The sequence below is a fragment of the Natrix helvetica genome (genome assembly GCF_964273705.1).
Source record: "Natrix helvetica genome assembly, chromosome: 3".
NCBI lineage: Eukaryota > Metazoa > Chordata > Lepidosauria > Squamata > Natricidae > Natrix > Natrix helvetica.
In genome coordinates this window covers 64,263,994-64,282,298 of record NC_138549.1, presented here as the reverse complement: position 1 = coordinate 64,282,298, position 18,305 = coordinate 64,263,994, and the positions used below count along the sequence as shown (strand labels likewise).

The 18,305-nt window shown below is 45.8% G+C and overlaps 1 protein-coding gene across 1 annotated transcript in view; it reads left to right on the top strand.

Moving 5' to 3' along the window:
- The window catches only part of ASTN1 (astrotactin 1), a gene marked incomplete at its 5' end in the record, with an annotated part of 262,549 nt that overhangs the window by 222,574 nt on the left and 21,670 nt on the right, over positions 1-18,305 (top strand). Inside the window, 2 exons of the mRNA XM_081946598.1 lie at positions 12,696-12,964; positions 17,389-17,522. Coding sequence (XP_081802724.1) covers positions 12,696-12,964; positions 17,389-17,522 — 403 coding nt within the window. The remainder of the gene's footprint in view (positions 1-12,695; positions 12,965-17,388; positions 17,523-18,305) is intronic.

Here is an 18,305-nt window from a genome sequence, read left to right as displayed (position 1 = left end):
TTAAGCTAATAGCAAGTTTATTGAAGCTGTTGCACTAGAAATTTTTAGCCAACTGAATTTAAATATTTTCTGGATGCCCTTCTATTACTAGAAAGTACTGGGGGATTTGATCCCGATATTTGTTGTAATGCTCCTCTTCTTGAGTAGAATTCCAATATGAGTGCCTAATGCAGATTGAGCGAACACTTGGTTCTGTTGGACTGATCTTAAATGGTGGAAGTGCAGTTGTTGATGATTTGATGGTGACTGGGGACTGCAGGGTCAAGAGTTGAATGCCTTAGGGCAGGGGTGTCCAAACTTGGGAACTTTAAGACTTGTGGACTTCAACTCCCAGAATTCCCCAGCCAGCCATGCTGGCTGGGGAATTCTGGGAGTTGAAGTCCACAAGTCTTAAAGTTCCCAAGTTTGGACACCCCTGCCTTAGGGGTATCTTCTGATGCTCTGTATCTTCTGCTCCCAATTCTTTCTGGATTCTAGAGAGTGGTCTTCCTCTGTTTAGGATACTTATTTGAAGATTGCTCCAGATATCACTAATAATCAATCAACTTAAGATTCTTAACTCAGACGGTACTACAGGTAGTCCTTGTGTTTAGCAACCACAATTGGTACCTGCAGCTTCTTTGTTAGATCATGCAGTCACTAGGTGAAATAACATTTGTGGTTATGTGATTTCAGCTTTTATTTGTTTACAGATTTGCAAAGCCCATAAATGCAAGATTGGCCATACAGTTATATTTTCATCATCATCTTCACTAAATGAGACAGTTGCTAAACGGGGACTACATACCTTACTGCATTATATTTGCCATTTCTTTAGGAGGTTGATTTGAAAATACTTGAAAGTAAACACCAAGAAAGTTCTTGGTGTCATCATAAATTTTGGTCATATTGCTACTCAGATTATTTATGAACTGTTTTAAAAATAATAAAAATCTGGTGTAGGGGAAATGGGAAAACACAATTTTGTCTTTTACACTTTAAACTTGGTCTACCTATTTGTAGTCTTTTCTTCTTGCTTTTTTTCCCAGGAAAGAATTCATAAAATTTATATGAAAACTCAAATTACCTCTCCTATTTCCTATGATTGTTGTTTAATCAAGAACTTAGAAAGTTCAACTATAATCTGTTTATATAATCTTGATTTTTGAAATACTTAAAACTGCCCAGGAATGTGAAAAGGCTAGTAGAAGCAGTGTTGTTGTTGCACCTGGGATGCCAGTTACTCTTAACATTATATGTGAATTGTTATTCTTAATAACAATTTCCATGAATTTTTATAGGACAGACATTAAGTTAATTTATACTGCTGAATACTTCTTAGATTTGATCAAAGTTACATAAAATACATCTCTAATTCTGTTAGGGTAGCTAATATTGAAAAGAAATTCCATTTTTTATTTCAAATAATTATAATAATAATAATTTATTAAATTTCTAGACCGCCCCCTCTCCCCGGGGGGACTCGGGGCGGTGTACAGGAATAAATTTTAAAACATACAAACTTATTTATTTATTTATTTATTTATTTTATTTATTATTCATATTTATAGACCGCCCCCTCTCCCGAAAGGGACTCGGGGCGGTGTACAGTCACTAAAATACGTTATAAAATACATACAAAACAGTTAAATAATTAAATACGTAGGTGGAGGAGGTTGCAAGACTGTACATAGAATAATAAATATTAAATATAGTATATAGTGTATTAAAAACTTTTTAAAACCCCAAACCCAATTAAAATGAATAAATCCCCGGGAGGTAGAACTAAGAAAGTGCCAGGCCAGCTGATTGAAATAGGTGAGTCTTTAACTTTTGCCGGAAGGAACGGAGGTCGGTGGTAGTTCGAATGTCAGGGGGGAGGTCATTCCAGAGGGTTGGGCCCATCACAGAGAAGGATCTACTCCTAGGTGTCGCCCGCTGGCATTGACTAGCAGACGGCACCAGGAGGAGCCCCTCCCTGTGTGAGCGGATAGGTCGCAGGGACGTGTGTGGTAGGATGCGATCCTGCAGGTAACTAGGTCCACTGCCATGGAGCGCTTTAAAGATGGTGATCAATACCTTGAAACGCACCCGAAAGGCCACAGGTAGCCAGTGCAGCTCGCGCAGGAGAGGTGTTACGTGGGAGTAACGTGTACTTCCCATAATAACCCGCGCGGCTGCGTTCTGGACTAGCTGCAGTCTCCGGACGCGTCCCAAGGGAAGCCCCATGTAGAGAGCATTGCAGTAGTCCAGGCGAGACGTCACCAGCGCATGAGTGACCGTGCGCAGGGCACTCCGGTCCAGTAGGGGGCGCAATTGGCGCACCAGGCGAACCTGGTGGAACGCCCCCCTTGCCACGGCTGCCACATGGTCCTCCATTGACAGCCGGGCATCAAGGAGGACGCCCAAATTGCGCGCCCGCTCCACAGGGGACAATTGTTCGCCCCCTATGGCCAGCGATGGAGTCAGCTGGCTGAACCGAGGCACCGGTAACCACAGCCACTCGGTCTTGGAGGGGTTGAGTTTAAGTCTGTTGTCCCCCATCCAGACCCCGACGGCTTCCAAACACCGGGACATCACTTCGACAGCCTCGTTGGGGTGGTTTGGGGTTGAAATATACAGCTGAGTATCATCAGCGTAAAGATGGTACTCAACCCCAAAACCACGGATGATCTCACCCAGCGGCTTTACATATGCGTTGAACAGGAGAGGCGAGAGGACCGACCCCTGTGGCACCCCACAAGTGAGTGGCCTCAGGGACGATCTCTGCCCCCCTATCAACACACATTGCTTCCGGTCGGAGAGGTAGGAGCCGAACCACCGCAAAACGGTGCCTCCGACTCCCATCCCCTCCAACCGGCGCAATAGGATACCATGGTCGATGGTATCAAAAGCCGCCGAGAGGTCTAATAGGACCAGGATAGAGGAGCAACCCCTATCTCTGGCCCTCCAGAGATCATCAACCAACGCGACCAAGGCTGTCTCAGTGCTGTGCCCGGGTCGGAAGCCGGACTGGCGTGGGTCTAGATAGTCGGATTCGTCTAGGTGTCGCGGGAGCTGCTGCGCCACCACATTCTCGACAACCTTCGCCAGAAAGGGGAGGTTGGAGACTGGACGATAGTTAGCTAGCTCCATTGGGTCGAGCGCAGGCCTCTTGAGCAAGGGTCTCACCACCGCCTCTTTCAAGGCGGTTGGTAAGTATCCCTCACTCAGTGAGGCGCTCACCAGGCCCAGGAGCCAGCCTTGTGTCACCTCCCAGGCTGCCAGTACCAGCCAGGAGGGGCACGGGTCCGTTAAACAAGTGGTGGGTCGCAGCCGTCCACGCAGCCTGTCCAAATCCTCGGGGGCAACAGAGTCAAACTCCTCCCAGAATGGTCCCTCAAGACTCGCTGTTGGCGGCTCGTCTGGTCCACTGACGGAGGTCCACCCGCTCCGGATCTGATCGATTTTGTCCTGAAGATATTCCCCAAACTCCTCTGCTCTACCCTGTAAGGGTGTCTCCCGCGCCCCCTGCGATAAGAGGGAGCGAGTCACCCTAAACAGGGCGGCAGGGCGGTTATCCGCGGACGCAATAAGAGCAGCACAATGTCTACGTTTGGCCGCTCTTATTGCCACAAGGTAAGTCCGCAAATAGGCTCTTACCTGTGTTCGGTCAGATTCGGAGCGCGAGGATCTCCACCTGCAATCAATATACATAGCTAAATCATATACATAGCTAAAAACCATATACATAGCTAAAAATCAAATTAAACAACAATCATATACAATCATATACATAGCTAAAAATCAAATTAAACAACCCCTCTACGAATTTATAAAAATTAAAAACATTAAAAACAGACCCTAAAAAATTTAGAAGTAAAACTGAGGTGGGAAGATGGAATTAGGCCAAGCCGGCTAGCTGGAATAGGTGGGTTTTAAGTTTCTGACAGATGTCACTATGATGGGGGCTTTCCATTGTTTCTCAAGATTTGATGGAAACTCAGTGAAAAATTCTGTTTCATTTTTTCCCATCTTTATTACCTAGTTCTGATTTCCAAGTCATGTTCCTTAGCAAACCCATGCTTTCCCACATCTCCCTCTCCAATTGAAAATAATGGGGTAAAGTTTTTTGGCATTCTGAACTGGAGAATGATTTTTTAATATATATATTTCTGAATATTATGTGTTTCCTTTTTCACTACTTGATCATATTGAGTGCATTCTTTTATTTCTAGTCTCTACATACTTTCTAATTGACAATTAACTAAGACCTTACAGGTTCTTTTTTCAAATAATTTTATTAAGAATTCTAAATGAAAAGAATAATTTTTTGTAGTTTTATAAAAACTACAAAAAAATAAACAAAAAAATACAAAAACAAATGGGAGTGAAATAGGAAAAACAAAGAGAAAAGGAGAAGGACAAAGAAAAAAGAAGTAACTTCCTGATTCATCCCAGGAGGTAATAACAATTTTAACAGTCTCTAAATAAAGCATAATTTTCATTCGACTATGGTCTGTCAGTTTTGTCAAGCCTTTGATCTATTCTGTCCAAAAACCTGGGTAAAAGGTATTCAAAAGTTTGCACTAAGGATTTCTGCTACATTTTTCCCACTCTAGCTCTAGTATCCAGCCTTCAAGATCTCCTTACCATTAAAAAAAAAACCTGAAAGCAATCTGTTAGATTGGGTAATGAAAGGCACAAAAGGCTGAGATAACAACAGCTCTTTATTGGGTCAAGTACAGGCATCCACTGAGTGAGAGCTCTGGCAGCTCCCTTTTTAAAGGGGAGCTGTCCAGCGCTTCAGCCAATCATAGTCCACAATTCATAGTCCACAACTATGAAGAAGGTTTGCCCGTGCACTGGCCCTGCGAAGTCTATGTGGACTCTGGACCACGGTGCTTGGTCGCTCCCATTCTTGGTCGCTCCCATTCTTTTGCGGGTGCCTCTGGGGGAACCGGCCTGGACTATTGGCATGGTGTGCATGTGGCCACCCACTCCTGAATGTCTCTGTCCATATTGGGCCACCACACATAGCTCCGTGCCAACGCCTTCATTCTTACTATCCCAGGGTGACCCTTGTGGAGAGCCTCCAGCACCGCTGTTTCAGGATGACCACCCGGTCCCCCCACAATAGACAACCCTGGATGGGGGACAATTTGGTCACGTTTCATGACAAAAGGGTTGAGTTCTGTCTCCACCGGTTCCTTGAGCCACCCCCTCCACACCCAGTTCAAAATCTGCTTGATGATGGGGTCTTTCTCGGAATGGTGTGCGACGTCTCTGGAGGAGATGGGTCCCGAGTTTAGGCTGTCGATCAGGAGTACCACGGCCTTGGGTGTCGGGTCAGTGAGCAGCTCTGGTAGCGGGCATCGACTCAGTGCATCTGCGTGCCCCAACGTGGTACCCGGACGGTGGATGAGTTGGTATGAGTATGCTGCCAGGAAGATCGTCCAACGGGTCATGCGAGGGGGAGAGTGACACAGGGGTCAGGCGGTAGTCCCAGTAGCGGCTTGTGGTCCGTCACCAGGTCGAAGTCCCTGCCGTACAGGTATTCGTGGAACCGCTTGACCCCCGCCACTGCACCCAGCGCTTCCCAGTCCAGCTGGCTGTAGTTCCATTCGGCGGCGGACAGCGTCCTTGAGTAGACCGCGATGGGAGCTTCCTTGCCGTTCGGCATCCGGTGGCTTAGGACAGCGCCAACTCCGAAGGGGGATACATCGCAGGTCAGCACCAGTGGCAGGGTTTGACTGTATTGGACCAGGAAGGAGTCTGCTGATAAAAGTCCCTTCACCGCGGCAAACGCCTTGGCTTCGGCTTTCCCCCACATCCACTCCGTGTTCTTCACTAGCAGGCGGTGTAGCGGTTCAGCAACCGTCGCTTTCTGCTTGAGGAACACGCTATAAAAGTTAAGGAGTCCGAGGAATGCCTGGAACCCAGTCTGATTTTTTGGAGTGGGAGCTTCCCTAATGACCCTGATTTTCTGGTTGGTCGGGTGAATCCTGGAGCCATCGATCATGTAGCCTAAGAACTCCACCCTGGGTACATTTATTTTGCACTTTTCCTTTTTTAAAAGGAAGCCCTTCAATCGGATTCTGTCCAATACAGCGCGAACTCTTTTTAAAAGTTGTGCTTCATTTGCGGCGGATACCAATATGTCATCAAAATAGGGGACGACTCCTGGTATCCCCTGCAACAGTCATTCCATGATACTTTGGAACAGCCCCGGGGCGATACTAACTCCGAATTATAGGCGGTTGCACTTGAATGCCCCCCTGTGTGTTACAATGGTCTGGGCCTCTGCGGTAGCACCATCTACTGGCAGCTGCTGGTACGCCTGCGCCAAGTCCAGTTTTGAAAATATTTTGCCCGGGCCGAGGGAATGCAACAGATATTGGACTACGGATACGGGGTACGCACTTTGCTGCAACCCCTTGTTGATTGTGCATTTGTAATCGGCACACAATCTGATACACCCATCAGGCTTGACCGGAGTCACTATTGGCATTTCCCAGCAGGTGTGATCGACTGGTTCGAGGATCCCCTGGCTCACCAGTTTGTTTATTTCTTTGTCAATTTTTGATCGGAGGGCAAAAGGCACTCTCCTGGGTTTGAGCCAAATTGGGGTATAGGCTAAACAATATGGGGTCCCCCTTGTACTCACCCAGACTGGAGGCAAAAACGTCCTCTAACTCCCTAAAAATGGTTTCTTCAGCATTCCCGGGGGTGGCAGCGGTTGGTGCTTGGCCTGCTTCGTCTAGGGCGTTGACTTTGGCCACGACCATCCCTAGAGCCTGAAACCAGTCTAGTCTAAAAAGGCTCTGGAGGTTATCACGCACCACGATCGCCTGCAGCTTCTTGGTGATCTGCTTGTAGCGGACGGTGAACATGCCTTGCCCCACGAGGGGAACCAGGTTTCCCTGATAGTCGCGGAGGCAGACATCGGGGCTCTTGAGGTCCTCCTTCCGCATCGTGGGGATCGTCCGTTTCAGCACTGCCCATGAGATGATCGTGAGAGATGACCCGGTGTCTATCTCCATCTTGCAGGGGGCACCCATGAGGAAGACTGTGACTTTCAGCTTCCTGGGGTGGCTGATTCGGTTGTGCCTTACCGGGACCGGGACATTCGGTTTCGGGTGGCGGCTCTGGTGTTCCTGGGCGGATGCGGTGAGGTTGGCCACTTGGTCGTCGGCCTCTGACCGTTGGGGGTGTCTCTGGCTGGGACATTGTCTTCGGTTTGCCCCCTTCTCTGCTCTCTCGGGGCGACCCGATTGTCGCCGGGAACTCCCTGCGGCACACTCTGGCGATGTGTCCCCTCTGCTCGCATCGCTGGCATATCACGTCCTGGAACCAGCAGGTTGCTCTTGCGTGGTTGCCTCCGCAGCTGGCACAGGGCAGGCCGGGTGACTTGAAGTTTCGCGCCGGCGATGCGTAGGTACCGGATGATCCGGTCCAAGATGACGTCGTCCAGCTCGCAGAACTCGCAATGAGCTGCGGCTTTCCGGAGCGCGGCGATGTACTCGTTTATTGTCTCACCATCCATCTGGTTCCTCATGTTGAAGTGATAGCGCCGAACGTACTTGGATGGCTTCGGAGCGTAGTGCGTCTTCAACGTTTGCTGGAGGGGGGTCCAGGAGACGGCATGTAGCGGCATCGGCGCAAAGAGGTTCTTGGCGGTCTCTAGAACTTCGGGGCCGCAGTAACCCAGGAACAGGTTGTTTTTTCAGGGGTTCCGGAACGCCACCGAGATCGTTCGCCTCCAAGAAAATCTCAAACCACAGCAGATAAGCATCCCAGTCGTCTGATGCTGGGTTGAACCGAGGTGGTTGGGCATAGGTGGCCATCATGACTCTCTCTGGGTTCGTAATGGCCGGTTGATGCCTTCCTGCGCTCCAGGTGGAATCACTGCCTTGTGACCGAGCTCTTTGTTAGTGAGTTTCACTCTTTTGTCTGCCTAATTGCCTTCCAATCCCACCTTCGTCACCAGTGTTAGATTGGGTAATGAAAGGCACAAAAGGCTAAGATAACAACAGCTCTTTATTCGGTCAAGTACAGGCATCCACTGAGTGAGAGGTCTGGCAGCTCCCTTTTTAAAGGGGAGCTGTCCAATGCTTCAGCCAATCAGGTCTCTCTCTGTTCCCACCTGAAAAGAGAGGACCTGACTGGAAACTACTATTGTCCTTGCAACAACTAGAGGGGGGAGTATCTAACACAATCTCCATTTTCCCATTATATATCTTCTAAATAATTCAGAACTATAATCCCAAATCCCTTGGCCTCTTAATCTGTTATTAACTTTCCAAAACCCATCTACTAAGCACCTTTTTGCTGCATAGTCCAAAAAAAATCATAAATTTTTAAAACTTTTAAAGTCAAATTTAGATCATCATCTTTTAAACAGGCAAACACTCGCCAAATGAATACAGTAAAATCTTGCCAGTTTGAAGGATCTTAATTTCTCTAATATGGAAAAATAACAATCAAAAAATCAAAAAAGGTGATTAAGATAAAAGGCTCAGTGACTTCCGGTTCCGGCAGCTTCCCCGCTTCTGGGGGGCACAGGACGCCCCGGAGAGGCGTCCTGCCGAAGGAGCGGCTTGCGGAGGACCCTGGCATCGGCGGCGGCTGGTGGGGGCTTCTCCGCTTTGCTCCAGGCATCGAGGAGCAGTCTCGGAGGGCGCGTGGGCGTCTCGCTTCAGGCTGATCGGACGATGCAAAATTGAAGGAAGCAGCGGCGGTGTGGTGAGGCGCTTCCTCTCTTCATTCCCTTTCTCTTGACTTGATGGACTTTTCAGCAATTTAAAAAGTTAAACTCTCGGATTTTTTTTGGAGGTGCGGCTGGAGGGAGGGGGATTTTCCCCCCCCCCTTGGACAAGCGGCTTGAGAAAATTTTGCTTTCGCCCCCAGGGGAAGGAGGAGGGGGGAGAGCCTACCAATGATGCCTCACCCCTGTAAAAGTGATTTTCACTGGATTTAGCTCCAGAATTTATTGATAACCTGAGAACTTTGTGAACTTTTAAAACTTTACTATGCCTCTGAGCCCAAAGCTGGCAGGGCAAGATGGCACACTTCCGTTGTCTTCATGAACTGTGAAACCTGACTCCACCTTTAAAATTCAGGCTTCCGGTCCTTGTCTCCGTGTCACCCAGAAGAATCTCTTGTGGATTGTATATTTTTTTTTTTTTGAACTCTCTGGGGGGAAAATTTCTCTCTATTACCAGACTGACTAAAGAAACTCCCATCTGCTTGGATCTTCTGCCTCCTGGACTCATCTGTCTGCTCTACTTCTCCAGCTGTCCATTCTCTATACTGACTGATCTCTCTACTTCATAAACTATGTCTCCAAAAAGACCACCCCCTGGAAAACCTGGCTTTGCTACTTCTGCACCGACATCTGCAACATCCAGTCCTGCCACACAGTCAAAGATTACAGAACTGATGCAACCTAAGAGTACAGAGATGGATTTGCAACAAATGCTTCAGCAACTTATACAGGGCCAGGAAGAAATTAAGAAACAATTAAAGGAAATGAAGGAAGAAATTAAAGAGAATCAAGTCCAAATCTATAAGAACTCACAGAGACTGGACCTTGTGGAGGGTGGGGTGGCGGAGGTGAGGGGGGGGGTAGAAGCAATGCAGAAGGGAAACAAAGAACTTGATATCCAACAAATGAAAACAGAGTTTGAGAGAATGTCCTTTTATCTTAGATTTCAAAATGTTATAGAAGCAGATGGGGAAAATATAAGGGACATTATGACTGATATTCTAGCCGAATACATACATAAAGAAAAACAACAGATGGAATGGGAGATAGATCTGGTTTATAGAGTGAATTCAGCTTATGCCAGAACACACAATGTACCCAGGGAGGTCCATATTAAATTCCTTAGAAAAAGCACAAGAGACGAGATTCTGGGTGTACAAAGGGGGCAAGCATTGACACACCACGACAGGGAAATAACCATCCTGAAGCAGATCCCCCAAAAAATTAGGGAAAAAAGGAAAAATTATTTGCAATTGGTGAATAAATTATACCAGAAGGGGGTGTGGTTTAGATGGTTGATGCCTGAAGGTATGCTGATATTCTGGGAGGAGGCAAGAATTAGAATCAATACACCATAGAGGCACAGGCCTTTATGGAAAAAAACAAAGCAAACCTAGAAAAAACAGAAGACTCTACAACGGTTATGCAGGACACGGGAGGGGCCGGAGCTCTGCCAGCGGGGGGAGAAGGGGCAACACCAAGAAAGCTCAGATCACAAAAATGAATAAGAAAACCACATTGTTATAAACAGACCGAAAGTAGTAATGAAATTATATGTAGAATATATATTACAATATATAAACTGATGGAAAATATATTTTTAGAATTAATATGCTGATTTTATATGATTATGTACTAATGTTTTATATTCAGATGTATTTTATGAGTTTGGAGGGAGGGGGCGCCTGCTACACTTGCAACTGCCAAAATTTGTATACCCTTCCATTTACCCTTTTCCCTATAAATGTTTAAAAAACCAATAAAATTCTTTGAAAAAAAAAAAGATAAAAGGCTCAGTCAAGCTGCAAAGCCTGCAAAGCAAGTGTGTGTTTGATATTGTCCCAACTCTCAGCCTTTGCATATATAAGTTGACCATAAAAATAGCAGTTTCTATTGTCCAGTCATGAGGAGCAGCTGTCTGAAGTCATGTAAACAATCTTGGCAATCTCTCCTTTGGTCAGGGGAGATTAAACTGACTTGGATCCCGCATCCATTAGCGATTCCCCTCACAAAAGCTATCTTGCTAGTCAGCAAAAGCCAACAAGGCTTCAGCTTGCCATGGTAGTTTCGGGAAGTTGAGGCCTTACAGATTCTGATAGCATTTTTCCCTCTGAGAGTAAGGCTGGCAGCTGACTTTTTTTTTTTACTGGTAATCCTGTCGCTTTATATCTTCTTTGACTTCCATCAAGGTCATCTACATTGGGTAGACAGCTCCCAGAGCATCTCGTCTTTCTCTTCAGCACACTTCTCCAGACCATGCCCCGCTTCACCTTAGGTTGCTCTCCAGCTAATTAGCAAGTTCTGTTGTATTTTTCCTCCAACTCGTTGGCTTCTTTAACACATTCCACTCATGAGCAAATGTTATATAATTTAAATTTGGTTCATTTAGAATATTTGTGCATTTGGTTCTTTATACGTTTGGCTTGCACAGAAGGCTCCTGTCACACCTAAAGAATGAGATCCTTCTTCCAAACTGAGTTCCTTAACATTTCCTTATAGATAGAATCTTGGTCAGACTAAGCACTTTACTATCTGCATCTACCATATTATCTGAGAACTACTAGGGCGGGGCTGTCGTTACCCTCTTTATCTCACACAAAATATCTGGACTAAGTTTTCTCTTATTCTTGGAAATTGCCCCCCCCCCCTTCCTGGAATCCAGCTGACTTCATTCCATCATATCTCTCCAGTTTTTTCTGACTTTCCTCCAGAGTTCACTTTAAAAGTAAATCTGCTTATTGGCCATCATTTTAAAGTACATCTCTCTAAGAATAAAGCACATCAGAAACATTTCTGTGCATATTAGATGTAGTTGGTTGCAGCAAATATTATTCACTCTTAACAACTTTTCTCTTTCTCAGTCTGACCAGAATAATGGGTGTGAAATTTATCCCTTTTGATCTCTAACTTACATATTTTGCTCTCTTGCCAATTGGGAAGGATTTAACTGCATGTCTATGGAGATTCTCAGTCATCCAGGTCATGGTTGTCCCAAAGGTGCTTTTTCAAGAGGAAACTGGACTTTCTGGTTTTCCTTTGAAGACGTTTTACTTCTCATCCAAGAAGCTTCTTCAGCTCTGACTGAATGGTGGAAAATGCAGATTTAATTGCATGTGTAAACAAGGAGCTAAAGTGGAAACATGTCCAGCAAAGATGTCTATTTGAGGAGTGTTGTTTTTCTACCATCTTTGATTTAAGAATTCATGCCTCTCTGTGTAGTTTGTAGTGTGTGTAGTTTGCTATCACATCATGATAAAGATACGATGTTAAAATCCATTTCCACAGAGAATGAGAAAATCCTGTTAATAGAGATTGAGTACTATGTGGAGTATACTGTTTATAAAACTGTTTACTTTGAATTAATTTTTAAAGATAAGTAAAGAGAAATCAGAAATTACTCAGCAAAGAATATTTTTTAGGATGAGATGACATCATAGCCCTGGCCATTTAATCTTGAATTGATGATACATCAGAAGTGGGTTTCTGCCGGTCCGCCCCGGATTGGGCGAGCCGGTAGTTGCGGCAGCGGGGATCAATTTAAATAGGAATTTGGTGATGTACAAAAATTTTGGAAGGTTAGTAACATGAGGAAAGACAGATAATTATTCATGTTTTACTCTGGTGGAAAGGAAAATAAGCTGATACTTTTTAACTTAACTCCAATAATGCCAGAAAAACATGAACTAATGATATCTAACAGAAGATTACAAGCATCATTAACCAGGTAACCAGGTACAGCTCCCAAATTAGGGTTAAGATCATAATAGAAGATGTGTTGTTACAAATCAACACAACAACTGGAAACTCAAAATACAGGGTGAAGCCTAATTTGAAAACCACAACAGTTTCCCTGAGAATCCTTACACACCCTTATATGTGCAGTTTCTCTTGGATTTGTAGGGCTCTGTAATAAAAGTTGGTTGTGTATTCCTCATTGATTCCTGATTTTATCCAGTGGTATATGTTGCAGGTAATTCCCCATCAGATGAATCTGAAGAGCGTGAGCGAGATCCCAGGGTCCTCACTTTTCCAGAGTACATTGCCAGTTTGTCAGAATCCGGGACCAAACGTATGGCAGCTGGCGTGCGCATGGAGTGCCAAAGCAGGGGCCGCTGCCCTTCCTCCTGTCCTTTATGTCATGTGACCTCTAGCCCAGATGCTGTGGCTGAGCCCATCCTCCTAGAAGTCACAAAAGCAGCACCCATCTATGAGTTGGTCATCAATAATCAGACTCAGAAGGTGAGTGATTTCATAGTGATGAAAGGAAGCATTTTAGCCCCAGATAAAAAGAAATAAATATTCCATGACATTTTCTGAGAATCTCAAATTTTGAAATTAATTAGATGGTTTGCAAAAAAAAGTTAAAAGGGGGAAAAAACCATGCAGGAAGGCATACAATAATAAATAATAATAATAATAATAATAAATTTGGATTTATTAGCTGCTCCCTTTCCGGGCAGGACTCGGGGCGGCGTACACCAAGACATATATAAACATACATATATACAAAAGACATACATGCACGGAGGAGGTAATAGATTAAAACATTAAGACAAATTAAAACCATTAACAAATAAAAAATCCAATATACAATAAAAATTTAAAATTTAAAAAAGACAGTCAGGAGGAATATGAGAAGATTACGGTTGAGCCAGGCCGGATGATTGAAAGAGGTGGGTCTTCAACTGTACACGGTAGGAGCGGAGATCGGAAATAATCCTGATGTCACGGGGGAGGTCATTCCACAGGGCTGGGCCCATCACAGAGAAGGCTCTGCTCCTGGATGTCGCCCCCCGACACTGTTTGGCGGACGGCACCCGGAGAAGTCCCTCTCTGTGTGAGCGAATTGGTCGTAGGGATGTGTGGGGCAGGATGCGATCCTGCATGTAACTAGGTCCTCTGCCATGAAGCGCTTTAAAGATCATAATCAAAACCTTGAAACGCACTCGGTAGACCACAGGAAGCCAGTGCAGCTCGCGCAGGAGAGGTGTTACAGGGGAGTATCTAGACCTCCCCATAATCACCCGCGCGGCCGCGTTCTGGACCAACTGTAGTCTCCGAGTGCATCTCAAGGGAAGCCCCATGTAGAGAGCATTGCAGTAGTCCAGGCGAGACGTCACTAGCGCATGGGTGACTGTGCGTAGGGCATCCCGGTCCAATAAGGGGTGCAATTGGCGCATCAGGCGGACCTGATGGAACGCCCCCCTAGCCACGGCTGTTACATGGTCATCCATGGACAGCCGGGCATCTAGGAGGACGCCCAAATTGCGCACCTGTTCCATGGGGGCTAGTTGCACGCCCCCAATGGCCAGAGATGGAAGCACCTGGTTGAACCGGGAGGCCGGAAGCCACAGCCACTCCGTCTTGGAAGGGTTGAGTTTTAGTCGGTTGCCATCCATCCAGACCCGTACGGCCTCCAAACACCGGGACATCATTTCGACGGCCTCATTGGGGTGGTTCGGGGTGGAAATGTATAGCTGAGTATCATCAGCATACAGATGATATCCCACCCCAAAGCCACGGATGATCTCGCCCAGCGGTTTCATGTATGTGTTGAACAGGAGAGGCGAGAGCACCGATCCCTGTGGCACTCCACATGTGAGTGACCTCCGGGTCGAACTCTGCTCCCCTGCCAACACACGTTGCGTCCGGTCAGAGAGGTAGGAGCCAAACCACCGTAAAACGGTGCCCCTGACTCCCAGCCCCTCTAGCCGGTGCAACAGGATACCATGGTCGATGGTATCGAACGCCGCCGAGAGATCTAATAGGACCAGGATAGAGGAGCAACCCCTATCTCTGGCCCTCCAGAGATCATCAACCAATGCGACCAAGGCCGTCTCCGTGCTGTGCCCGGGTCGGAAGCCGGACTGGCGCGGGTCTAGATAATCATTTTCCTCCAGGTGACGTGGGAACTGCTGTACCACCACATTCTCTACAACCTTCGCTAAGAAAGGAAGGTTGGAGACAGGACGATAATTGGCTAGGTCCGTTGGGTCCAGGGAAGGCTTCTTGAGCACGGGCCTCACCACCGCCTCTTTCAAGGCGGCCGGTAAAGATCCCTCACCCAGCGAGGCGTTCACTAGGCCCAGGAGCCAGTCGCGCGTAACCTCCCAGGATGCCAGTACAAGCCAGGAGGGACACGGGTCCAATAAACATGTGGTGGGTCGCAGACGTCCACGCAACCTGTCCAAATCCTCGATGGCAACCGAGTCAAACTCCTCCCAAAGCGGTCCCTCAAGACTCGCCACGGGCGTCTCTACTGGACCACTGAAAGGGGCCCATCCCATCCGGATTTGAGCGACTTTGTCCTGTAGATATTTCCCAAACTCCTCTGCTCTGCCCTGTAAAGGGGCTTCCCGCGGTCTCTCAAACAAGAGGGAGCGGGTCACCCGAAACAGGGCGGCAGGGCGGTTATCTGCGGACGCAATAAGAGCGGCACAATATTGACGTTTGGCCGCTCTTAGTGCCACAAGGTACGTCCTCAAATAGGCTCGTGCCTGTGCTCGGTCAAATTCGGAACGGGAGGATCTCCAACGACTCTCTAGGCGTCTCTTGTGGCGTTTCATCACCCTTAGCTCCTCAGTAAACCAAGGGGCCAGGGTGGTTCGTCGCCGCAGGAGAGGCCGCAAAGGCGCCACCCGGTCTAGGGCCCCGGCAGTCGCACTGTTCCATGCGTCTACCAGGTCCTCTACTCGAGGGCGGGTCTACCAGGTCCTCTACTCGAGGGCGGGTCAATAACATTTCTGGCTTTCTTTTTAAAAGCATAATGACTCAAAACAGCATCAAATGTGAGATATTTAAGATTCAGCATCAGGATGCTTATGAATGCTCCTCAATCTCCTTCTATTCCTGTGTACTGATCCTGTTTGCAGAACTGCAGTAATTCCTTAACATTGTTCCTTTTTTTATTTTGAGATTCTTTTGGCCAACTGAAATTGTACAGGTTTTCTAATAATACCATGCTTCTCTGCCATGCCTGCTAAGCGCCAGATCTTCCTTTCCTGTCCGTCTCATGTACTTTTTCTGCTGCCAGTCTATACTAAAGAACATATGTACAGCACAGAGGTGGTATTGAGCAGGTTCTGACTAGTTCTGGAGAACCGGTAGCGGAAATTTTGAGTATTTCGGAGGACAAGTAAATATCACCTCTGACTTCCCTGCCCCCATCTATTCTTTGCCCCCCCACGTCCCAACTGGGGATTTTGCAGTATCCTTCCCCTGGCATGCCCACCAAGCCACGCCCATGCAAGCCATGCCATGCCCATCATGCCAAGCCCACAGAACCGGTAGTAAAAAAATTTGAATCCCACCACTGGTACAGCACTATGGCTAAATTTCTTGGATTCATTGATATTCACCACAGCAGGACCATAGTGGTTTACTGCATAAAAACTGTGTGGTGAATAAAGAAGAAAGATATTTCTGGCACATCTCTTGGATCAACCGCAAAGTAATTATGTACTAGTAAGTGTGTTATGGAGACTATAAGCAAATATACTAGTCTCTCATATAATAACTGTATGTGTGTTTGCTCATATACGGTGGTTGAGTCAGATCCTCTTCTCTTTATTGCTTCATGTCCCTCCCCTCTCCCCATGTTTTAAATTATGTATTTGTGTTTTATTGGTCTGGGTTCATGAAATGAAATGAAAAAATGAAAACTAATTATGTAGCCTTTGGTAAACCACCACATACATCAATAATATGGAAACAATATTGGGATGACTTAAAAATCGTTGTGATATATGGTGGCAATATTGAAAATAAGGAAAAGTATTATAAACACATTAAGTGGAAAGAATTGCAGCAGAGAGCAGGTGTGTTGGAAAAGTGATGACTCGAGTTAGAGCAAGCTCAATATGCCCAGTGAGACTGATCTGCTATGTAGCAATTTATTCCTATACACATGAGTCAGATGCTGTAAACATTTAAAGTGCAAACTGGGGAATTAAAGTGGATGGCAAATTTCACAATGACTAGGTCCTCCTTTATTTTTCTATTTATTCACCTTGAATTGCCAGCAAGCATGCAATAGCTGGCAATGTTTTCTTCTTCTTTAACTGTTCCAGAAGTGAAATCGGAAAGCAATGCCCTCATCCTTTTCTGAGGTTTGTGGCTGTATATTAAGTGTGATTTGTTCAATCAATAAACCAGGGGAGGCCATTTGAACTCAGGTAAAGGGCATGGGGCTACACCTGCAGCCCTTGCCCCTCCAGTTTCTGACAGTGTTGTGTTAAACAGCACATTCCAATAGTCCACACACTGTATGAGCAAAAATGAAGGAAACCTTTGTGCAAAGGCTTTTATTCAGGTTTGTCAGAATTTGGATCTTTTCTCTAGACAGCACTGTTCGTTATTTTTCAGCTTTTTTGATCAGTCTATGCCTCAGATTGCAAAATTATTCTGATATTATTGAAGTAAATAGGAAAAATAGTCCAAAGGAGCCTCTAGGAACACTATCATTACTGCCCAAACCAGAAACCTTTCTTGTAAGACGTATCCACACCATCATAGTGAGAAATAAATAGTAAAGGGGGGGGGGGGGTATCCTTGCTGATTGTTTCATTCTATAAACATGAAAAGTAAGTTTCAGGGCTGATGTTGGTGAGGATTTTTTCACATATTCCTTATATCCTTCTTTGCTTTGCTTTCTCTCCTTCTAGCTGCTGCAAGAGGCCACCATGAGTTCCCTGTGGTGCTCAGGCAGTGGAGACGTCATTGAGGACTGGTGTCGATGTGACTCAAGTGCGTTTGGTGCAGATGGACTTCCAGCCTGTGCACCGCTCCCACACCCTGTGTAGGTGTACAACTTCAAACTCTCAGACTTAAGACCATGCTAAATGTTCTCTGGGGAAATGTCATTAATAAGTGTTCTTCGTTGTAACAAATAGTGTAGCTACTGCTAATCAATATTTCAGAGCCACCTGAAACACCTGCATTTCCAGAGGAAGCAGGCATAATCAATGGCTTTCTTGTTTCCTGATTAACAGGAATGTTGAGTGGGAAATGAGTGGAAATAGCCAGGAAATATATTGGCTATAAGGAACCAGAATGGATGGCAGGTTAAAGTTAGGGTTAGGGTATGTTCCTCATATTCTACAAAGGGCAGCGGCTTTATAAAGCTGTGTAGGAAATAAAACCCATGCTTTCAGTGAAATACCTCTAATATTAATTTCTCCATATCCTATGATATGATAAGATATGATATCCTATTATAGGATATATGCATTACAGTACACATGTCTACTGGTAAAGCAAACGGTTCTATTTTTTCTTCTATAAATGCCATTCAACTGCATGTAGGGACATGGAAAAAGCTTTATTCAAACCCTAGTCCATCTAACTCAGTTTTGTGACTTATAGCAATTATTAAGGTTTCCACCATGAAGTCTCTATCAGGAGTGGCCACAACTTCAACCTGGAATTTTTTGAGCGGAAAGCAGGAACTCTGCCATTGACTTTGCTCACAAAACGCTGCTGAAAATTCTCTAAAAGAGTCACAGTTTGTAAGGAATGTATTTTGCAGAGGAAATGCCAGAATACGACACACCCTTGACTTTCATAGGGTTAATAAATACCT